General features: G+C 44.4%; 1 protein-coding gene across 2 annotated transcripts in view; it reads right to left on the reverse strand.

The window, feature by feature from the left end:
- The window catches only part of OTUD7B (OTU deubiquitinase 7B), a 52,932-nt gene that overhangs the window by 19,081 nt on the left and 10,463 nt on the right, over positions 1-23,388 (reverse strand). The window contains exons 1-5 of one of the 2 annotated variants that reach the window (XM_006033501.3): positions 20,188-20,262; positions 18,413-18,563; positions 8,805-8,975; positions 7,570-7,785; positions 139-240 (exon numbers count right to left, since the gene is read on the reverse strand). In XM_006033501.3, the coding sequence (XP_006033563.1) occupies positions 139-240; positions 7,570-7,785; positions 8,805-8,975; positions 18,413-18,497 (574 nt within the window). In that variant the 5' untranslated portion in view covers positions 18,498-18,563; positions 20,188-20,262. Of the gene's footprint in view, positions 1-138; positions 241-7,569; positions 7,786-8,804; positions 8,976-18,412; positions 18,564-20,187; positions 20,263-23,388 lie in introns of those variants that run through there. The other variant, XM_025215280.1, reaches the window with a different exon arrangement.

Consider the following 23,388-nt stretch of genomic DNA (forward strand, 5'->3'; position numbering starts at 1 on the left):
GATCAGAGACAGCAAATATTGTGTACAGGGCTGGAAGGAAGGACCAGGAAGAGGCACGTTTGGAAGAAGCAGGCAGGAATAAGAACCAGATCACTGTCTCATTCCTTGCTATTATTCCCCCCCACCACACCATCTTACCTAGCGAGGCGGCATGAAGCAGGCAGTTCCCATCCCCTGTAGTGGCCAGAGGAAGTAGCCGTTGGCAGCTGGGGTCAACGTTCACCCACCAGTTCAGGCGACCTGTGGGAGTATTTCAGGGGAGAGAAGAGACCGGTCATGAATGTGTGGCAGTTACAGGAAAACTGATGGTCATCTGCTCAACAGGAATAGGGGGAATGGGCTGGGATTCAGTCCAGGAGCCTGCTCTGAGCATAACCACACGATCGCTTTCTGCTTGGGAGAGAAGTGCATTGCTATGGTCTCTTTGAAGCGATGCCTCCTGCCCCAATTCTCTCCCTGCAGTACCATGTGAGGGGCTGTTTAAGAGAGAAAAAGTTAAATCAGCAGGGGAAGAAATACTGGAAAAAACAAAGCCAGGAGTCCACAAAGCAACAGGCAAAACACTGAGGGACCTCTCTGAAATCATCAGCCAGACAAGCAAGGCTGAGAGACTTCAGGGCTTACTTGATTGCAATCCTGCCTCTACACCAGAGCAGGACTCGATTTGGTCAGCGGCCCTCGAAGCTGTGGCTTCCCTCGCAGGAGAGACACAAGAGTTCCTTGTGACCAGCTCTGGGCAGTGCCCAGGTAGAAGCGAAAGAAACCTCCAGCACGTTAAAGCACAGAAATTGTTCACACGCACAAGGGTGGCAGAGGCGGACGTGGAGGAAGGGTAGGGACGGGACCGCCTGTGCCAGACGTGGAAGGTGCCCAAATCACTGTCCAAGCTTACATCAGCCAAATATACCTGTTCTACCAGACATGCACACAGTGCCTCCCATCAGAAAAGCAGGCAGGTTTTCCCAAGCACGAATGCATGGAGCTATGCAATGCTGCACTATTGTTAAGTTGGCGCCTCAGCCCCATCTCACAGGCAGGAGAGACTAAGCAATTTACCCCGGAGTATAAAATGTAAGGAGCAAGGCTGAAAACAAGAGCTGCAGGACTCCTGCCTACCCCTTTCTTCAGCCCAGGCTTTGGCAAAGATCAACCTTCTCCCTATGGGCACTTGAACACCACCACAAAAAGTGGGATGAGACTGATTCTCATCTCAAGCGGATCGTAAGCAACCCAACACCCTATCCACCCAGGTACGAGCTCCCGCACAACTTCTGGATTAAAGTAAACAGTATCCACCCTGGAGCTGGATGCTTTAATGCCACGCTTCATAAGATTGGCTTAAAAAGGACAGTCCAATATGCGAGTGTGATGATCCACCAGACTGCTGACCACCTCCACACATGTGCAGCATACCCAGGATGAGGACCTGGCAAGCATCAACAATAAAGCAGTTGTGTGGCTCCACCACATTAATGATGCGTAGAGGGGGAAATGAAGTATACGAGAAGAAGAATCTTCTCCTTCCATCCATCCCTTTTTTCCAGGCCTGAAACAGTCCAAAAAGGCTGCAAGCTTTGTTAAAAGCATTGACCTTGAACAATGGGTTTTGCTGATTCTCAGCTGCAAACAACACTGGTTTGTTTCTTCTGCAGGTTTAATTGTACACATCTTAAGCAGCCAAAACCATACAGTACAATGTGACCATCTTTTCTGCATGGCAGAACAGAGTTTGGGGAAGTTTACCCATCCTACCAGCTAAGCAATACACATCTTAAGCACCTGCAACCAAACAGTATAATTCTTCTCTTTCCTCTACACACCAGTTCAGGAACAAAGTTTGGGGAAGTTTACTACCAGCTGGGCAGCTTTTGAAAGGGTCTTTTCCCACGTTAATTTGAGCAGCTAATATAAGAAATGGCAGAGACTGGTGCTTTGTACTTGTCAAAAAAAGGACCTGCAGAGATTGTCCCAATAACAAATCCCCTATAAAGGGAATATGTGGAGTATGGTGGTACAGAGCACAGCTGGAAGGAGTCAAAGCTCTGCTTGGACAGAAAGCAAAGACAGTTTGCAGTCCTTTTGAGAAGCAGCCATATTCCAAGCCACCTGAACCAGATTTCGGCTTATTGGGTGCTATTAAACCATGTTCCTTGGCTCTGATGCCTACTGCTAACCTCTCTGTAATGAGCCAGCTGAGCTCCAAGCAGCACGCAGTAGGCTGCTATGCCTCTATTCCTATTGCAATCAAGACACAGCCACCGGTGACCCCCCCGGTTTTTAGACGAACCAGCTCTGTTCCCAGCATTGCAAATGAACTTTCCCCGTTTAGAGACTGTGCGCGCTGCTCCACGCAGACAGCGCTTCTAGCAAGTCGGGGATACAGATTTCTCACAACTTTTTTGCAATCTCCGCCCTGAGGAATGCAGAGGAAGTAAAAGAAAAACCAGTGCAAGCACCATAAAGGGAGAAAAAAACCCGAGAAAGCATCAAATGGAGGGTCAACTGCAATTCGATGCCAGTAATTTCTTTTCTTGGGATTAGAAAAGGAATCCACTCGAGTTGAAAGCTGTTTAGTACACAACTGGGGGGGACGACAATAGCTCCACTCACCAAGGCAGGCTATTTTCAGTCAATATAGCTTCTGGCACAGTAAAGCCGCAACCCATTGCCAAATGGATCACTGCCAGACGAGTAAATTGAGAAACAAAACAGCTTCTAACAAAAGCTAAGCAAAATTTAAGGCTACTGTAGTGACTCTTAAGCCTTTTGTCCGCCTTGCGTGTTTTCTTGGGAATTTGTTTTTTGTTGCAGCTGCAAAATGAACGCATTCGAGAGAGTCAAAAAGCCAGGAAAGCGCGGCCAGGCTCTGGTTACTGTCTGAACAGACTGTGCAGCTTAGCCTGGAAAGCCAGGTTAGAGTCGGAGGACACACCTCGAAGACATGCTGCCAACAGACGTGTGGACAGGATGCAGCGCGTACATCCACAGTGACGTACGAGGAGTGATTTGTACCTTTCTGTGCATGCCAAGTTATGTGAGAGGGGTCATCTCTGCTCCGTTACTCCAAAAGTCTGGCTCCGAAAAGCTGCTGTAGAAAGGCCAAGAGGCCCCCTGAAGTACGGAGAATGAGAGACTCCTAATAACTGTTCCTGGAGGAGGGATCCTAAGCTGCGTGCGCCGCTGCAGGGGATAACAGCTCCCTATTCTAGAGGCCAAGCTTCCCCCTTCAGCGATAGGGTTACACTAGGAGTGGCCTTGATTAGCAAGGCAAATGAATAGGAGAAAGTAGGGCTAACCGTAACCCAATAGCACTGACGGGCCACTCTGAACTTCCCCCCCATAATCCCGGCTGCTCCTCCTTTTCCAACCTAAGTGCTTGCTAGCGTCCTGCCTCGACACTGGCTAGACAGGGGAGTTGCTACAGGCTTCAATGCAAAGTGAGATCAGACACTGGCAGGCTCCTTCCTCAGCCTTTATCACTGGGATGAATCTAATGAGTAGCTTTAGAGATGTTGGCTTCAAAGGCTGCAACCTGGTTCAAATGCCAAGACCAGGATTTGTGCAAGAGGCAATTATTTTCATGGTGCAACCTATTTGTCCAAACGAGATCAGGGCCTGGCTGCGCGCGCTTGTGCCGTGCTCCAAAGAAATCCTAATCTATATTGGCCAGACGGATAGGAAGAAAAACAGCAGTTCCCTACCATGGAACAGATGATGAACAGTGCCCCGGAGACAGCAAGTGGCTTGCTCAAAGCCACAAAGCGCCAAGTAAAGGAACCACTGCCTTCACCACAAGATCATTCTTCCGCTCTCATGGGACAAGGCTGCAGCTACAAGGAACAACCCATCCTCTTGCTCCCCAGGCGGACACAGCTCATTTAACACCAACACCCACCACCATCTTTGCTGCGTTACTGCAAAACACATTTTTTCCCCCTACTGAATCACAGGCTTGGGGGGGGTGGGGGTGGGGGGGTGGAGGGTTGGTTTGAATCAAAACTAAAACCAAGTTATGAGACCAAAGGAATGGAAAGCGCAGTTAAGAGAAAAAAAAAAAATCAGTATCCGAGTTCATTGTAATATTAATCATAGTTTCTGCCATTCACAGCCTTTCTATATACGAAATCACCTAGCTGACCCCTGCTTTCCTCATCAGAGCTAGGAAAGCACACACGCATGCAGAGATATGAAAGGAGTCTGCGGTGACAATTTGTTTCCTTTGAAACCTGACAGCTACAAAAGGTTTTTCCGACGTCCTGGTGCATGTCGCTGTTTTCTCCTTGAATAGACAGCCACCTTCAATCCATATAACTTCCTGAACCATTTAAGACCTGCACGTGGTGTGTAAGGGACAGGCCAGAATAAAAACCCGGTATCCACAGGAAAGATCCAGCAAAAGCAGTGACAGCACCTCCCATTTGACCCCAAAGCATTATAGATGCTTCTTCCAGGATCAGGTGTAACAGGATAATTCTGGGATGGGTTTGAACACTCAGCGTTCCACTGAGGATGCCAAAAGAGAGGTCGACTCACCACAACCGTGGTGGTGATGGTTTTGCAGTGTGGGCACCCACCCAACAAGAACAGGAGAGAAGCTGCATATTCCATTACAGCCCCTCCCAGCCATCCCCAGGTCCCCAGGGAGCTTTTCATTACCATTTTGCAATCGTGTTGGTCTAGCAATGAATCTGACTTCATGGTGCCTCTCCCCATGAGTAAGAGCTGGTCCGGCCAGTGACTTTATTTAGCCAGGGGACCTGCAGAAGCTCAGAAAGCCGAATACACAGCATGCAGCATTTAGGGAGAAGTGGGCAGATGCATGTGTGTATAGAAAGGCCAGCAGAAGATACCACCCTGAAAGAAAGAAACCTTTATTAAGGCCAGCGGCAGTCTTGTATTGATTCCTCTTATCATCTGTAGCCAAACACAAGAGGTTTCTATTCTCAGCAGAAGGCATCTGTTTACCATTCATTCGCTGCCTCTGCATCAGTGGGGGAAATTGCGCTCGAACGACAGGACATGCCTAAAACTGAACTCATCATACAGCAATTTTTAATAGCCTGCCTACAGATGGCATTTTGCAGATTGCAGGACTGTAACCTATGAGTGAAAGAAAGCACAAGTCCTATGGCCAATGGGCTTGGGGGGGACGAGAGCTATTCAGCACCACTCAATTCATCTCCAGTAGAGGAATGGGAGTCAAAGGCAGCAGATCTAGGGTTTACTCCCAGACTTCAATGTGACAACAAATAAATCACTTCCACCATTTCTTCCTCTGTAAAAAGGGCAGTACTCCCTCCCTCCCTCCAGAAGCATGAGAGGGAGGCTTCTTTTATTCATATTTATGGAGGCTTTTTGGATAACAGAATCACACTAAGAATTACTGGCCTATAAACTGTTTACTGCATCCCCCAAGCACACTGTGTGCTAAATCGATAAAGGAAGTCGCTAAAACAAAAACAACCCCAAAAACCAGCAAATGACACTTGGAACGTTTCAAGCTATTTCCTAAACATGCTCTATTTCTCTGTTTAAGAAACACTCACATTTGTCATACACCCACACACAGAGAATCCCACCTCCAGAGCACTTCATAAACACCAGCTAATGTATCCTACCATCATGCCACAGTACCAGGTATTATTGGCATGCAGATAAGAAAGCCAAGACCACCAAAAGCCTATCCCAGCTTTGTTGAAGTCAGTGGGAGTTCAGTTCTGGGCTCCATATCACTAGGTCTAGCTAGTATGTGGTTTTAACACCTAAGATTGCTGCTAAATTATGAGCAAAATACAGCTTTGAGAGTTGAAATGAGATCTTAACCCTATGCAAGAACATGCATGTCAAACACAATCTCCATATTACCACATTTTCTCATGTACACCATGCAACTGTCTCCCCAAAACCAGCCCCCCTAAATTGGGGTGTATTAAGCTGGGAAGCTGGATTTTTTTTTTTTGCCTGAAATAGAAGCTTTGATTCCAGCTCCACAGCACAGCAGCTCTGGTATCATCATTTAGGCAACTGAAGGAGTCCATAGCCCGTTATTCTTCATTTCACAGGTGTTAACAATCATCTCTTCTTTTTAACAGTCATTCCATTAATCAAGCTAACCTTCCAAGGGCAATTTTGCAGTGCACTAGGGCTTCTGATCTCTTCTCTTATTTCACAGCTCTTAAGCTCTTTTCAAAATCATAGGTCCACCCGTGGAGACCAGTCTTCATCTGCAGCTAGGTTTAGTTAAGCAGGAAAGGGAGGGGATGTCAGCTGAAGATTAGGCTTTGTCCCTGCTCTCTTCAGCCCTAATTCTGGAAAAAAAAATCTTCATAATGCCTATCTAATACCTAGATGTGTAATAGGCGAGAAAATACGGTAGCAAAATAGGTGCACAACGGCCATCTAGAGGCATGTACAGAGGCCAGGATGAATGAAATTTGTTTTCATGAGGCAGGATGGTTTCACTGATTACCAGGCCTGCAGGTAACAAGATCACTCGTATCAAGTGTTCATTTCCAAAACCTCAGTATATTTATTACAGGGACACTCAAATAGATCAGGTCTAAAATTTAGCCTACCTTAAAAATTTGTTCCCTCTAGAGGAACAACCTTCTGGTTATAGCCATACATTGGTGGTAGGAGCAAGAAAAATGTGGGAGTATGCTGAAAAGTTAAGATCAGGCTGTTAAAACCAGATGGGAATTTGTGCCTTGAGTATGGAGTTTTTTTATATTTCATTTTTAAAGGCTTTGGAGGAAACCACATGCTTATTATCACTATTCACCCGACTGCCCCCAGCCTCTCCTCACAAGTCCTGTCCCCTAGCCTCCAAACCATTTTCTTTGCCCTTTGCTGGACCTCTCTCTCCAATTTGTCTACATCCTTTCTATAGTGGGGGGCGCAAAACTGGACACAGGACTCCAGCTGTGGCCTCACCAGTGCTAACAGAGGAGAAGAATCACTTCCCTCAATCTGCTGCCAACGCCCCTACTAATGCAGTCCAGGATGACATTAGCCTTCTTTGCAACAAGGGCACACTGTTTACTCTTATTCAGCTTCTTGTCCACGGTCACCCCCAGGTCCTTTTCTGCTAGCTTGCATCTATTTTCATATAGCGTGTTTTTGGAGTGTTTACACATATTTGGAAGGGATGCAAGCTGCAATCTGCTGTCTTATATTATGAAGAAACAGTGCACAGAGATGAAATCTCCACAGGGGGAGGCGGATGCATTATTTGGTAACATTCAAAAGTCACTTGAGCAGATAACAGTGAACACTGGTTGCTTTCAGTGCCGACAGACAAAACAAAGCAGCTTTAAGCCTGTTTACATCCTCCTCTCAACTCTGCAGTTTGTTTCCCTGCTACAGAAAGAATCAAACCAACGTTATCTATCACGGATACAGAGTGCATCATCCCTGTAACGTGTTCAATTCTTTGCAGCTTGGAGCCTGTAAACAGCAGCACAGGCCAGCTGGCACGGCTGCACCTTGTTGCTGCACAATGTTAGTGTTAATAAAACTTAACCAAAAAAAAAAAAAAAAAGGTAATACCCCCCCCAGGGTAAAACTTACCAGCCTGCTCCAATGCTACCAGCATCGACTGCTCAATGAGATCGCGCTCAATGAAGCTCCGAAATTCCTCGTTGTAGATGGTGAGGTCCGGCAACTGGAAAGTGCAAATGGGCATCTCCAGCAAGTGTTCGCTGCTGCCATTGCTGGAGACATGGGAACGGGCCAAGGAGACAATGGTGGAGCTGGCGTGAGAAATCCCCCGGGACAGGCGTTTCTCTGAAACCCACAGGAAGGAAGAGGGGTGTGAGAGCTGCATTTCTTGACCCATGTGCCTCTACGAAGAAGCGCCAAACCTCACAACGGGACATGCCCATGATCACAACTGGGAGGGAAGGCATTGTAACAGGGTAGTAGTAGGCTTCATTTCTCTCCTGCTAAGCAAAACTCAGGATAGACTCAAGTGACCCAAATTCTACTCCCTCTGTCTCCAAATCCTTTTGTGACCCGAGGCACAAGACCCACAACCCACCACCTGGATAAAAGGTTTGATCAGCCACAGCAGTCCATGGTCTAGTTAATTAATATAACCAAAGTGCCTTAGAGGAAAGGCAAAAGCAAAGGAGCTGCAGTGAAGCAACTCTCCATTCACTGCAAGGAGAGCTGTCAAAGGCCTTGTTATCTGTTAGCGGCTGTTGGCATGACAGGCAGTGAATTCCAGCAGGGGAAGAGGTTCCAGCTTGAAGAATAAAAAATGTAAAGGCAGCAGCTTCCTCTCATCCCCGGATTTGGCTCTGATTCAAATGATGACCAGCGCCCCTGTAAAATCAGACTGTGTCTGCTCCTCTGCCTCACACCAAAAAGACATAGCCCAGCACAACCATGGGGAATGACGGCTTTGCAATACTTTTGCAGCTGCTGTGTTCTGGACTGTATCTGTGCTCAAAGAGTCTCCAAAGTAAATCAAAGAGCTTTTGATAACCTCTGCAAGGTTTGGGATGCAGCTCTGCATTCAGTACTGTACAACCCTCCTCTCTCTCTCTCTCAAGCTACTTTCCTCATAGGCCACAAAGGCCGACACTTGGAGCGGGTTAGCACAGAACTGGTTATGGCAGGGTGAGTGAGTGTGAGTGTGCCTGAGCCTATTTCTTTTCTAGCTACATGCCACCTCTCATCTCTAGCAGGAACCAGGTCAAGGGACCAAAAAACCCCATGACTTTTTTTTTTTAAAGCCATTTCTGATCTACCACATCACTAAGCATCATTAGGCTGGAAAATGCCCCAGAAATCCCACTCACCTTGCACAATGTCGTCCTGGCGCTGGAGCGGTGGCCGCATGGGCCGAGGGGCCTCCTTCTCCAGGGGTTTGTAGCTGCGCCCTTCGTTAAAGGAATGTGGCAGGTTCCCTGCGTGCACTTGCCTCAGCTGTTCAAAGTCGCTCAGTGCCGCGTTCATGTCCCAGTTTTTACCTTGGTTGGGAAGAATAATAAAGACAGTCACCATTTGAGGGAGGTGGAAATCAAGCCAGATGTGAAACATGGTGCCCTTGTAGAAGTCCTCCTTAAAAAACCAGAGCAATCAGCGATCAATCTCTTGGCCAATGATAACTCCAACCTGGAAAGGAACATCACCGAGTCTAAGCTCAACAATGCAAACTGAATATGCTCAGCACAGAAGACGGAGAAGGGATAAAAACCTGCTCTAATTTATTCCCTTTTGCACTTTGAAAGGCATCCATTTTTATCCGAGTTGGAGTGTTGCAACCGTGATGGCCCAGGAACTGTGTGAGAAGCAAGGACATCTGATGTCTGAAAACTTGCCTAATACTTCTCCTAACTGTACAGTTGGTCCTAAAAAAGATCATTGTTAAAAAAAACCAACCCTTACTTATGGCTTATTATCAGAATATAGCTGCACTGATCTTTATTCTTCCTTCACATTCACCAGCCACCCTGTAGCCACACCAGTTGGCCGTCTGATTGAGGTCATACTCAATATTGTTTTGTAAGCTGCTTCGACCGCATTAAAGAAATGTGTTACAATGCAAGCACCATTTGCTCCCTGACGGAACAAAGAGTAAACAGCTTTCCATATCACCCATGTTACTGGAGGGCAATACTAAAATTAAATGGTCCTTCATGGACAAATCCAATATATTTTTTTTTATTATATATATGTATTTCCATATAAATTTAATTTTCTTTTCTTTCTTTTTTTTTTTTTTTAAGGAAAGAGAAACTCCCATTTCACATCAGCAGACAAGCCCAAAAAGTGCAAAAGCATGTCAAGGTGCCTACCAAACAAATTAACAGTGTTTTATAGCAGAATCAGATGTATTATTATTTTAATACGCAGTGATGCACAACTGCATGTGTAGACTGGGGCTGAATGCTTCTGTAAAGCAGGACTGCTCAACTGGCAGCCGACGTGCACCCCTCTGAAAGGGTTAGCGTGCCACCCGTGGGCTCCTGTCCAGCCACCACTCCCCCTACCCCTGCCCCAGTGGCCAAGGGGGGCTAGAGCGCCCAAGCTACAAGCATAGCAAAAAAGAGAGCCAAGAGGGGTGCGATACCGGGCAGCCCGTGCTGTAACAGGGAGCTGGGGGGTCTGTGGCTCCAGCTGCCTGGAATTTAGGCAGCCTTGCTTTAAAGTAATTCCCCTTCACTTAAAGGCTAATCTTGAAAGCTGAAAGGATCTAATTTAGCAACAGCGACAACAACCCTGAAATATTAAACCATTTGAATCTCTTCCAGGGTGCAATAAACCTTTCAAAACTACTGCTGTTTGGGTGGCGAGTGACACTGGGGTGTAGGTGGAAATTGCGATGCTAAGGGTTTTTCAATCAACACCTTTTCTCGGGAATCTTCACATTGTGTTCATTTACTGCTTTCAAAGGCGGCAAACATATGGCGCATCCTCACGACCGGAAAAATACTTGAACCGCCAACTGGCTTAAGACAGATCACAGATAATCCAAGCATGTTTCAGTGTCTCAGTTCTGAAGGGAACTGTGTTTCTGAAGCATTTCAGTTCTTTTAATAGTGTTAATTGACGGCGTTTAGCCATCAGTTCTGCCTCGCAAATCTGTTCCACCACTGGTCCTCTTCGAGTCAAGCCCCTTTGGCTGGAAAGTTAAAACGATCCATCAGTTCAAGGCTTCCGTTTGCTATCGCGAATCAGTATTTGCCTCTTTCACAAGTGTTCGGGTCCAGCCGCTCCTCATGTGGTTTTAGCACTTTAAGTTACGAGGAAGTTGGAGCAACTGGGCCAGACGCTTGCAAAATATGCAGCTTCCAAATTGTGCTACTAGGCAATCTGCCTTCGCCGAGTGTGTTCATAGGATGATAAAGAGGTGAGATGGCAAGAAACTGTGCAAGGCTGAATTAGGGAAGAACTTCACTTATGAAGCTAATGGGCCAGACTGGGATCTTAGCCTTAGGTGGACTCAGCAATGAAGTACGTTAAATGCAAGAAGCAGGCAGAGGTGTGCAGTGAAACAGCTGCCCGAAATAGGAGCTACTGAGGCAGGGAATGAGATGGGACCCACTGGGGAGCAGAAGACTACTTATCCTCCAGGGGCACTGCATCCCCTAAGCTGCCCTGATGCTCACACGTGCCTGGAGAGACTCCACCCGGCAGAAGCAACCGAAGTGAAGTCCTTCAGAAGCTCGGAGAACTTTCTCCAGCACCGGCTGGATTTCTCAGCCAAGGGCTGATGGCCTGTTTGCTCCAGCCCTCTCCCTCGCCTCCCCGTTACTCCTTCCACATTCTTCATGCCTCCCTTCCCTTCGAGGTCCCTTTCCCCTTTACTTCTAGTCTCCATGATCACCACGCCTGCCCCCACAAAACAGCTCAATGGACACTTGCTGCCACTACGCTATTTGCCTGGTTTATCTCCCTCCAGGTCCTGTGTTGATCACATCTAAGATATTTGGGACACGGGCTGTTGGCTGCTGGTTGTACAGTACCAGGCACAACAGGACACCTTCCTAGTCCTCAGGTGTTACTATGATGAACTTAGCCCTAATGAAAACACAGCTGTTGTTCAGCCTTTCATTGCATTTAAGAATAATCCACTAACTATAAAAACTATTCAAGTTGCATGCAGCAATTCCTTGGCACAAGAACCCAAAACCCTGGCAGAAAGGGCATGAAGGCCTGTTTCTTCCAAAGGTACTGAACCACCTCCGTCTTCTTATAGCTTCCAGCACAAGTGGCAGGTACTGAGCACCTCTGATAAGCACATAAACCATGCATAAATGGCCTGAAGGGCAGACTCCAGCTCCATCCACCCCAAGGATGAAATAAAAAGCAGACTCTAGGGCCCTGTCCACAGATCTAAATATGCACCCTTAACCCAAGTCTTCCAGCTGATGTAAGCTGCCGGGTTAAAATATGCATCTCAGACTCTCTCCCCTTGGATAATTTGGGCTGCAAAGGGGTTTTATTCCTTATAGATCAATGCTGACACCTTAAAGCTACTATTATATTTCTACTACGAGCACTGTTAGTAACTAGAATGAGTATTATTTACTCACCTAACTACGTTGCTCCATTATCTATCCCATTACCCTGAACTGCCTGAAATAAAGGTTCATATTTTATATCCAAGTGAAACTGTGGTACATACTGAAGACGTTACATTAAAAGCACTGTTTGAAGCTAAGTATCCAGGCTGTAGCCGTATTGGGTCTAAAGGAAAAAAGCAATCAGGGCTCATGGTAGAGGTAAAATCGGTTGGTCTAATAAAAGATATCACCTCTACCATGAGCCCCAATTGCTGTTTGAAGCTAACGATTTTTAGAAATAATCTAAAACAAGGAAGCCACATAGAAGTTCCTTCAAGTATGTCTTCCGGGTGGGGGAGAAATTATGGAAATATTCTACACAACAGTTTTTAAACAGAAATTAAAATATCAAGAGAACTGACACGAGAGAGAAAAGAAATGTATGTATTGTCTGAGGTTTACCAAATTAAAACTCTGTCTGTTCTGCTTAAAAAAGTCACTTTGAGAACACCAAAACCTCAATGCTTTCATTCCCTGAATTAAACACAAGCGAGCAAAGGAAATGCCCATTTTAGATTCAGTGACAAATCAAGTTCAGGAAGGTGCTGTTTCAAAGTGATGTTGGAATTAGAGCTATAGGATGCAGTGAAAAATCTAGAGGAATTTAAAACTGCAGTACATCTCCACTACACATCTATCAAATCGGCAGCTGTTTGGATGTGATGGTCTTATTTGCAACCAATTTTAACGGAAGGACTGTCTGCTGTCCTATGTAGTCAGAGACAGATCCCTCTACAGTAGGTCTGCGCTCTTTGCTAAGACTTCCGCTGTTACCATCATGAATGTACACTGCTTAAAATCAAGACCTATTCAAGTTTAGGTAATTACTACTTTCTTTTAGAAACAAACTAGAAGTGCAGCCCAGTGAACTATTCATTCCTGTTATGGCAACAGTCCTGTTCCCCTACAGCCATGTGGACAAGTGTGGATTCTGCTCTTCCAAACTGTACTTCTCTCTTCCAAATTAAAACCTCCCCGAGGACCAATCCAAATTAGTTAACTGAAGCCGGCTTGTCCACTCCTAAAGAGGATCAACTACTCACCTTTTGCTTTAAACTCTTAACTGGTTCATTAAAAATATTCCAATGACAAGAAAAGTCTAAATGGGGAAAGAAAATTCGAGCCACTTCCGTGTTCCAGGTGAGCAAATGGACAAGACTTCACAGGTGCCATGTGACACTAAAATCATCTGAGCCCACACATGAAGCATTTGCAAACTGATAACAGAATATAATATGCTGTTTAATAGTTTTACAGCTTTTTCTACATCAGCAGTATGCCATTTGCCGCTTAATGTAAATAGTGTCCGTTGTACTGCAGACTCAAATTCTGTTATCAAATAAAGTTTTATCTTGTATTTAATTTATTGAACTAGATAAGAATAGAAAGGAGGTGAAGAAAAGTGCCAAAACCAACTTCAAGACAAAATCCTGAATGGTCTAGAAGAGAAAGTCATGTCCCCGGTCTTGCAAACTTAGATTAGCCGTAAAGTCTTCAAACTAATCTCAACATAATTCTGCCGTTCTGAATATAGACTCCTCCTCAATCAAGCATTACCATTAATGCCACTTTCATTTGTGTGCAATAAAACTGCTCAAATTAAATCAAAACCTTTGCTCGGACAATACTAAAGTAGTTTTGGCAGACATGTAAATAACTATAGTAAAAATCTAAATTTGCCAAGAAATTATCCTGTGGCAACGTGGGCTCCACTGTACAACTACTTGACTGGCTCCATTATAAAACTTAATGCATACATCTGTGAATGATAATGCAGGATTTAAGTAGAGCCTAAAGTAAATCTTCCCTTGAAAACAACACTCAATCATACTTGCTCTTAATAGCTCCTGCCCACATGTTTTTTAGAAGCAAATGGCAAAGTGAATTAATTTGGATTTCACGCTCGCAGACTGCCCTGATATATGAATAACCAGACTGAAAATAAGGGGCTATTCCAGCGGGAACAGCAGAGACAGGAGGGGAAAATTCACCTGGGATGAGTGAGATCTGTCAGCTATTTCCACAAACAATTTTGTTTCTGGATGTCACCAAAAGAAAAACTACTAGGGTGCATTTACTCTTACATTCTAGCTTGGATGCAAAAGACCTCAAAATTAAGCATGTGTAAATGTACTTGCTAGATATTCTGGTTTTTTTGCACTGAAACACTTATTCCTGAAATGTAAAATCCTTTCTTGTCAAAACAAACCATCTAGATTCTTATCCAGCTGCACAGCAGCTATAAAAACCTACAGGTAATCAAAACACAGAAGAGTGTATAATCAGAACCAGACTCAGCTTGCAATTCATGCGTTAATCTGAACACAGTGCGCACAAAGGTGGCATCGGTGTCACCCTGGGATGTCCTGTTTTGAGATAAGTGATACAGTGGCATTTTATATGACTGCTTTCTGAGCACAGCGGAAAGTCAATCCCCACCAAAAATATAACATCAGTATCTTGCCCGAAAGCACGTAGCTGAAAATGTTGTAGTAACACTGAGTAACTTTAGGAAATGCGTTATGAAAATTAGTCAGCGTGACAGTTGCCCAAATAAGTGACCACGCGCTGAAGAAATGGGCAGATGATGAAAAACTTCCTCTCCTGGTTTCATCTTGAGCTAAAAATACTCTTCTTTAGAAAGAAAAGATCAGAAATCCTTAAGTGAAAGGAAATATTCAATTAGAAATCAGAACTTAAATGCACCCAAACTGCAGATGCCAGGCCTCCCAGAGACAGCATCGTCTAGAAACACGGGGCAAAATCCTAGTCCCGTTAAAGTAAAGGGGATTTATTGCCATCACCCAAATCCTAGTCCCGTTAAAATAAAGGGGAGTTTTTGCCATCACCCAACATGACTTGAAGAGGAAGAGAGCTCCAAATCCTCAGAGCCTTAAGGAGCTTTACAGAAAGACTGGGGAGAAGAGATGGAGCAGCTTGCTAAGGACACATACCAGCAAACGTATCTATACCAACAAATTCATATCCTGTAATTTGTTATGGATGAAGCTCCAAAGTGGTGGCAGCCATGAAGAACCCAGTGCTGGCTGGGCACAGATGCGTTTAAAACTGTGGCTAGCCCTTCTATAGGCTGTCGTAAACGACCTGGCAGCTGATCTGCATTAGTGCTCCCATCTTTAGATACCAGAGGAGGACTGTAGGAAAGAAGGAATGGAAGGGACCTCGGGAGGTCATCTAGTCCAGCTTCCTGCTCAAGACAGGATCTTTCCCGACTAAATCCATCCCCATTAAGTGCTTATATCTAACCTGGTTTTTAAAAATGCCCAAAGATGGAGATTTCACAACTTCTATAGGTAACCTGTTCCAATGCTTAACCACCCTCATAGTCCAAATGTTCTTCCTAATCTACAACCTAAATTTCACCTGTTGCAGTCTGAGGTCATGGCTCCGATTCCTGTACCATCAGCCACAGAGAAAAAGACTCTCTTATAAACTGCCCTTCGGGTATTTGAAGATTTATCAAATCCCCTCTCCATCTTCTCTTCCCCAGGGAAGAAATAAATCACTTTCTCTCTTTCTGCCTTTCCTCATAACTCATGTTTCCTGGGCTTCCAATAATTTTTGTTGCTCTTCACTGGACTCTTTCAAATCTACCAAGCAGGTACTCTCAGGATAGAAAAAGTTATGGAGATCGCTTCAGAGTCAGGTTCAAGCTCACAGCTCCTGGCTCCCAGTCCCAAGGCGGAAGCCACCACACCCCACATATGAAAACAGGATGCGTGCGTACCTACAACAGGATAAAAAGGTCAGCTGGGGACTGCAATGTTAGTACAAAGCCAAATTCCCAACTCACAGAACAAGCCTGGTTCTAAAGTGAAGGCGGTCATGGCATGGACAACTCGGCAATGCCACACTGCACCAAATCTTGCCTTGTGCTAGACACTCATGCACTGTTGCCAGACACAGCTCTCCTGCTGTCACCATGGAGGATGAAAATGTCAGGGCTTTTGTCAGCATTTCCTTGCTCATGTGTAGCATCACCAAGCATTTTGGTAACACAGACCCACAGGCTATGTTTGTAAGTGTATTTACAGCTTGGGGGAAGGGGGTGGGGGGAAGCAGAAAAGTCAGTGCACCCTGCTCCTTCTTTTAATGGTAGGCTGAGGGCAGCGCAAGTTATTTGCAGGCTTTTATTCAATATATGAATTTAAGAACATGAGAACTGCCATTTACTGGGTACCCCTGTGACACAGGGTTAGAGAGAGGATGCAGAAAAGGAGAGCAAACTGGGTCTGACCAGGGTTTTCTTCCATTGTTCCTCTCTCACTTGCAGCCTCCAGCATTTTAGGCAGATGAAGAGCTACTCATAAACCAATTAAAAGCATGCAGTCTGGTAAAGAAAAATGCTCATGCCTTTCAGAGGTACAACAGGCAACTTCCCAGTGCTGCACCCATCTAGTCCCACAAATCAAAACGGCAGGGCCACATCTGCTCCCAACTAAGCCTATCTAAACGCAAGACTGCAGCTCTGCTTTCCAGCACATGGCAACCTTAACTTTATGGCACTGTAACAACAGCGTCAATAACTTGCTCGTCTTGGATCTGCATTTCCTTCACATTTGGATGGAGTCTCACAGAAAAACAGAACTGCTAACATCATGCGATTATACGTGGGACAGGGTCTACTCCAGGCACACTTTTCCAGTATAGGAACAGCAGGATGCTAGCACAACACAGCGCTCCTAGCACAGATGCAACTATACTGGCAAGGCATGATGAAACTACCCTTGCAAGCAGAACAAGCTATACCAGTAAAAGCACGGTTTTGCCTGAATAACTCTGTTCTCTCTAGATGATCTTGCTCACACAGGTAGGTTGATCATGGGTCATGCCTCTTCTTGCCCCTCAGCTACAGCATTGTGCCGATCACTGCCTCTAATGTGGGCACAGCCTTAAAAACCTACATTGAACTCTTGTGTTCCTGTAACTGAATTATTAGATATATAGAGCACGGCAAAAATAAGCCCTAAATTACTCCTATTTCTGTTTAATGCTCTGCTTACGTGATGAACACATTTATCAGTATTAGATGGCAGGCTAGTCTGAACCATCATGTATACATGAAGTCATTTTTAACAGCTAAAAGTGATTTGCATAAAGCAAATAGAGCAACCTGTGTAGCACAAATACCCTTAGGCCAGAACCAGATATTCAAAGTTAGCAGATAAATTGTTTTATTGACCAAAAAACCATAGGATTAATTTAATCAAAACTAAATGTTACAATTTTAATTGTGAAGGCTGGGACCTTGTCTGTCCAAAGCACAATGCAGCTTCCTGGCTGTGAGTTCATTGGTGAAAACTGCAGGGTTTTTAGAATAAAACTTGCCTAACCATTAGATGACAGAGGAAGTTAACTGGATGAGAAGTGCATCTGATGCTCAAAATTAAAAGATGGGAATTTAAAAGGTCAAGATTAGGATACAGTAACATGAGACAAGTCTGTGGCACTTAGCATATGTTAAAACAATGGCATTACTGGGATCAGAGTAATTTTATGCCCCACCCCAAGCATCGTGCCTGCTGCCATGTCAAACATGTATGGCAGGAAGTAAAACATTTGAAATGGGGTATAAAATTCCTACAATCCCAATCACCCCACTGATGAGCTGCCCCGAGCCTGATCTGTCAGAGGGTAGCTGCGTTCTAGACGAGACCTGGAGCTGTCCAGGCCAGGTCCCATAATCAGCTGACTGTCGACCCCAGCCCCAGCAATCCCAGGACCAGGTCAAGCAATTAACAGATTAATGTGCAATTAACACCTAAAATCATACCATAATTGTAATGTGTGCCAGGTACCTGCAAGTGATCAGTACAGAGGTAGAAAAGGAAGAAAAAAAACCCACATTCAATTTACTTCTCCCGACTGCAATCCCTTACAAGAAACATTGACACGTGGATTTTTACAGTACATTGAAACTTTTACTGAGCGCCTGATCTAAAATATACAGCCTCCAGGACAACGTGCTCAACTTCTAAACACCACTTCAGCTAAAAATTGATTTCCGATCCACTTTGGGATGCAACACGCCAGGAAAGATAGTTTATTGCTGCAGGCTGCACTTCTCTTTTAAGCATTCGACTCTCACCCCGGCAAACAGTTGAGCTCCATTACCTTAGTCACATGGAACGTAAAATCAAGCCAAGGTTTCACTATCTACATTGAAAAGGTCACAGCCTCAAAATGTGCAGTGTTACCATCACTAACAGCTTGCCCCTGGCAGACAACCATCTCCTCTCCCAAACTCTCCTCCCTGCCTACTTAAACCAAGAAGGAACCAAACGAATATCAAATGTTTCTATCCCAGCACTTATTACCTTCAAGTAAGTCTCTGGCCAGTCCTGGCTCTGCCCCCGTTGAGCGAACAAAATCCGAAAGGACGATGTCCATATCCAGGGTCATGTGATCGTGAATTCGTGGCAGGCAGTTGGAAGCAGGTGGAACATAGATCAAGGCTTAGTCTTCAATCTAAGAACAAAACAAACGTACATGGTTCATGTTACGAAGTATAAAACAATTAGCTTGGCAAGGCAGGCTGAGCAACCTGGGAATTAGCCAATAGCAGGGGCTTAACTCTCATTTCTTAAGCCAATTTTTGTTTCGGGATTTGGAGGAGACTTCCTGGCTGCCTGTTCACTCATTGAGAGAAAATATGAATTATGCTGCTATGCCCGTTCCCTAGCACACAACCTTATTTGCTGTGATACAATTAGATTCAGTGGCAGGAGCTGCTTGAGATACCAGAACGATTGAACTAAACCCAACTGAGGTGTTGTACAAGACCAGAAACAAAACAGCTGGAAGGCGCGATCCAACTGAGTACAGAGAACTGGCATTTCCACCCAACAGTCACAGAAAAGCCCGACCAGCTCCAGGGTTGCAGGGGTTACCCTTTATATCAAACTGAGTCAGACAAATAGTCAGCAGAATAAAGGAGTTTATTTCGCGGACAGCTGAAAGAAAGCTCCTCGTATCTGACTATCTGCACCAAGTATGCTCCATCCTTGACTTCTCTTCTGGAGACAGGCATTCCTCTTCAAACCATGTTTGTTATGCTCAAGAAGAAGAAAAACAAAGGAAGAATGAGAACAAAATGCCTTCGTTAGTGGATGTCATCTACACAAAACAAAAAACAACCTTTCAGGTTAAAAAGTTACCCTGCTTTCACACTGGAATAACTCGCCCCTCCAACTTGGCACGAGATAAAATATTCTTTTTCAACGTGCATTTTAAAAAGAAAAAAAGCACTTAAGGTGGAAAATAGCCAATGCACTACTGTAAAATTTAAGTGGAAGACTTTGTTAATTAGAAGGACCTTTCAAACCCACCTAATAAAGGCAGCATTGGCATAATTCAGTACAGCGGAAATATGAAATCAGCTTGGCAGACTTCATGATTTTCCACACAAGATCTCTTTCTGCCCATCAAATCACCACCGTCTTCAATGAAAGGCTTCTGAAAGAAGTTAGTACATGCACAAAACCCATCCCTTCCTCCTCTCCCCACAAATAAAAACCCTGTTCCAATGGCTTAAAAGTTATCTCCTTATAAACGTCAAATGCAAAAAACAATCGGTTCTAAAAACCTGAAGTCCAGAGGCAAGGTCTTAATAAATAAAGTTTAAGCAGGTCTGTAGATCTGAAGAGCCACGTATAGGTGTGTGCATTCAAATCCTGATCTACTACATTCCTGAAGGTAGAAATAAAAAAACTGCACCATCCACAGAAGTTTGGACTGAGCAAATACTTAGGCGAGATCAAACAGCGCTGTGTTTCAGAGGCTATTTTAAAAGCTGCTTTTTTCAGGGAAGAGTTTGGAAAAAAAAAAAAAAAATCATTCCAAGCTGGAGTGTGTTAACAAATTAGAAAGGAAGGCCATAACAGAGGCTATTCCATATCAGGAGAACAGAAGAGATTTTGAGTGCTCTCTAGGTGACTAACAAACCCGTTCACCTTCTCAGTGGCCTAAAAACTGCTCTTTCCTGGCCTGTTACTACAGATGGGCAAAAACTGCACGACGATATAAAGGCAGCAAATTAACATGGAATTTCCTGACTTTGTTGGTTTAAAGACTGTCAGACCGTTCCAGATACCTTCTAGCCTGGCGGATCACATGTACATTCACTTCACACACAGAAAAGCCACTTCTTTATCATTTGTGCAATCTTCCTTTGAAGGCTCTACTAATTTTACCAGATGCAAACGGAGGGTGAAGAGGTGACGGTTCTCTTACTGAGGATGGAGACCCTTGCTGTGGTTGGACAGAGATACAGATTAGACAGGGAAAATGCTCTAGCATATTAATTGTTGTGCATATGATCTTAGCATACAATCTAAAGCTTGTATTTGCTGTTTACCCAGCTCTTAAATGGGATCAGATGAGATTATCTTTGTTTGCAACAATTCATGTTTCCTTTAACAGTTTCAGCAATTTTTGTAAGCGTATATAGCAAAGCTAATGGTCTGCTACAGGGGGGGGGGAAGAGGGGGAAACAGCCTATACTAATTAACCGCTGGCATTTACAGCTACCTCGAAAACTCCCTCTTACACAAAAATGTCAATATTTCAACACTAATGAGCAACACAGATGGAAATCACTAATTCAGAAGATGCAATAATGAACTGCTGAAACGTATTTTAAGGGCTCCGAGGAGGACACATCTTCTCCCTCCTCTGTTTGGGTTTTATATTTGTAATACATCCACTTGTGTTTTTCCTGTTGCTATGGGGAAGATGAAAAAGGGAGGTTACTATCCTTTCATCAAGGCAGATGAGGTCTGGAAATGCTGCTGCGGATGGATGGACATGCCATCTATGCACCACTCTGGAGCCTGATATTTGTACAGTTATCCTAGACCCTCATCAAACTCCTATTTAGATTTTGATTTCAACTGCTTGCTGATTTTAAAACCCACCTCCCCCTTAAGGTATTTAGATGGTGATATAGGGGACAAGATTGTTTCAGTCACTGAATGCAAGTAGAGTTTCCTACTGGCAGTAAAAACAACCAACACTAAATCAAAGGTTAACTGAGGTCTCTTATTTATGATGCTTGCAGTGCTGGCAGTTGCTTGCAAGATGCATTAGGCACCAAGTCCCACGCTATGCTATCTGGATGCTTATTTATGGGACTGCATTTATAGATAGTCTGCAGGGGATTACTGTCATTGTTAAAAGTTTTGCAAAAGCTACACTGTGAAAATAAACTGTCCCAGTTCCCTTCAGCATCTCTCAGCTGTGCATTAATGCTTCAGAGAGGATCAGATCTTCTCTGGAAGTATCTGAGATATCACTTGCTCCACCCTTGGCTTGCCCCAGCGACTGAGCCCAGCCTTCACCGAAGTGAGATGAAATCCTTGTTTCCCTTTAAGACGTCCAAACATTAAGCAGATGGTTTCTGCCTCCTGAAGTTCCTCCCTGCAATGCCTAAGGGATGGAGATCAAAAGTCACGAAGGAGATCAAAAGTTAACCTGATTCACTCGCTGAGCTAATGCTGTGACTGCTTCCAATGAAAAGATTTCTGATCACACTCAAGATACAGAACAGAGGAGTTCCTAACAAGTCACAAAGTTTATCTGCAAACTCAGATTAATGGAACTGTTGGGTGCCTTCTGGAGCTAAAAGGAATCAAAACTCATGGCAGAGATGATATCTTTTATTAGAAGTAGATATTTGCAAGCTTTCGAGCATAGGCACCCTTCATCAGGCATAGGAGATTGCAAAGATTGTAAAAGTTCTCCTAGGTGGAAATGAAAATCCATATTTCTGGAGCTAATACATTCACACCTACTGGAGCCATTACTCTAATAAGCTGTTGTGCAACACCATGCTTTGTGTATTCTTTATTGCCCCCCCAATATTTCACCTTTTACAAAGGATGCCTCGTTTATGCTCCTTTCACTATAGAAAGTCCCCTTGCTGGGAGACCCAGTTACCAGAGTGTTATGCCTGGCGAGTGCCAGCTCCATTTAACCGCTTGTATACATGGCACAAATTGTATTGGTTTAACAAAAAAAAAAAAATCAGACCAACCTTCTGAGTGAAAGCTGCTGCAAACCCAGATGTGAACACAAATAGTTTAAAACTGGTTAGCTTGCACTTGGATTGTTATCACAGTGAGATCAAACAGCGTAGACCTGATTTACATCCAGTTAGGGTCGCTGGGGAGCCTCTGGTATTGGTTTAAATGAATCAGTTAGGAGAAAAAGCCATTCATACCTTTAATTACGCAGGTATTCAACTTGCATTGGTCATGGTCCTAAAGCTGAAAGTCCAATTTATGCCTCCAACACTGAAAGAGCTGCTTGTAAGCAAAAGTAAAATCTGCAGCAATGCGCTCCCTGGCTGCTGCTACTCAGTTACTTGCTACAAGAAAAGATCTTACTTTCTTCCTTCTGCCTTTCAAAAACAAGGTGCGTATTATAGCCTGGGTGCGTAATCTGTGACAAAATATGGTTGTCAGCCTCAGCATGACTAGAAAGATGATTTGACAGTGATAAAAGGAAAACTAATTTTGGTTTTCAATTCCTGTGAAATGCAGGACAGGAAACACAAATGCATCACAGACACAAAAGGGCACAGTGGGGTAAGGTGATGAGTATTGCTTCCCTGATCTCCGCATAGAATAAGCATGAAGGTCACCAAGAATTTATTAGGAGACTGTAATACAACTTAAGTACATGAGAGAGTATACAGGAGCTGGTACCTGCTTAGCTAGTCTGGTTTACATTTATATCCAAAGTTATGTCCGTACCACTATCCTAAAACTTTTGCCTGTATTACAGCTTCTGGTGTGTTGCCAGAGCTATGCAAAAGGGGCCTTAGCATGATGGAGGACCAGGCCAAAGAGTCAGTAAGCAAGTCTTGCCTAAACAAGGTTTGGGTTAGAATAGTCTAAGTTTGGTTCAAATGGAGCCCAGCATCAGCAAGAATCCATACCTGACCGCCCTGCGCAGACAGTCCAGGGAGTTTCATACACTAGGTGAGAAGTCCTTCTAATGTCTTCACAACCACCATTGTGATAGCCCTCCCATGTCTTCCCAACCTCCCGTATATCCTCCTAACAACTTGGCTAGAAGCGAGACTTTCTTCCCCACTCTTTTGGCACTGGAACAAGGCTCTCTGCCCAAAGGATCTCAGATAAGCGCTTGGGTAAAGTTATCAACGGTACATCACAATGGCACCTTGGGGGAAAATATTTGGAAATAGATGTCTGGGACCAGAGCCAAGCACTATTACAGACACCAGAGGTACATAGCCTATGGGCTTATCTTGGCACCAGACCAGGCAGAT

This window comes from Alligator sinensis, unplaced genomic scaffold (genome assembly GCF_000455745.1).
Source record: "Alligator sinensis unplaced genomic scaffold, ASM45574v1 scaffold735_1, whole genome shotgun sequence".
NCBI classification, from domain to species: Eukaryota; Metazoa; Chordata; order Crocodylia; family Alligatoridae; genus Alligator; species Alligator sinensis.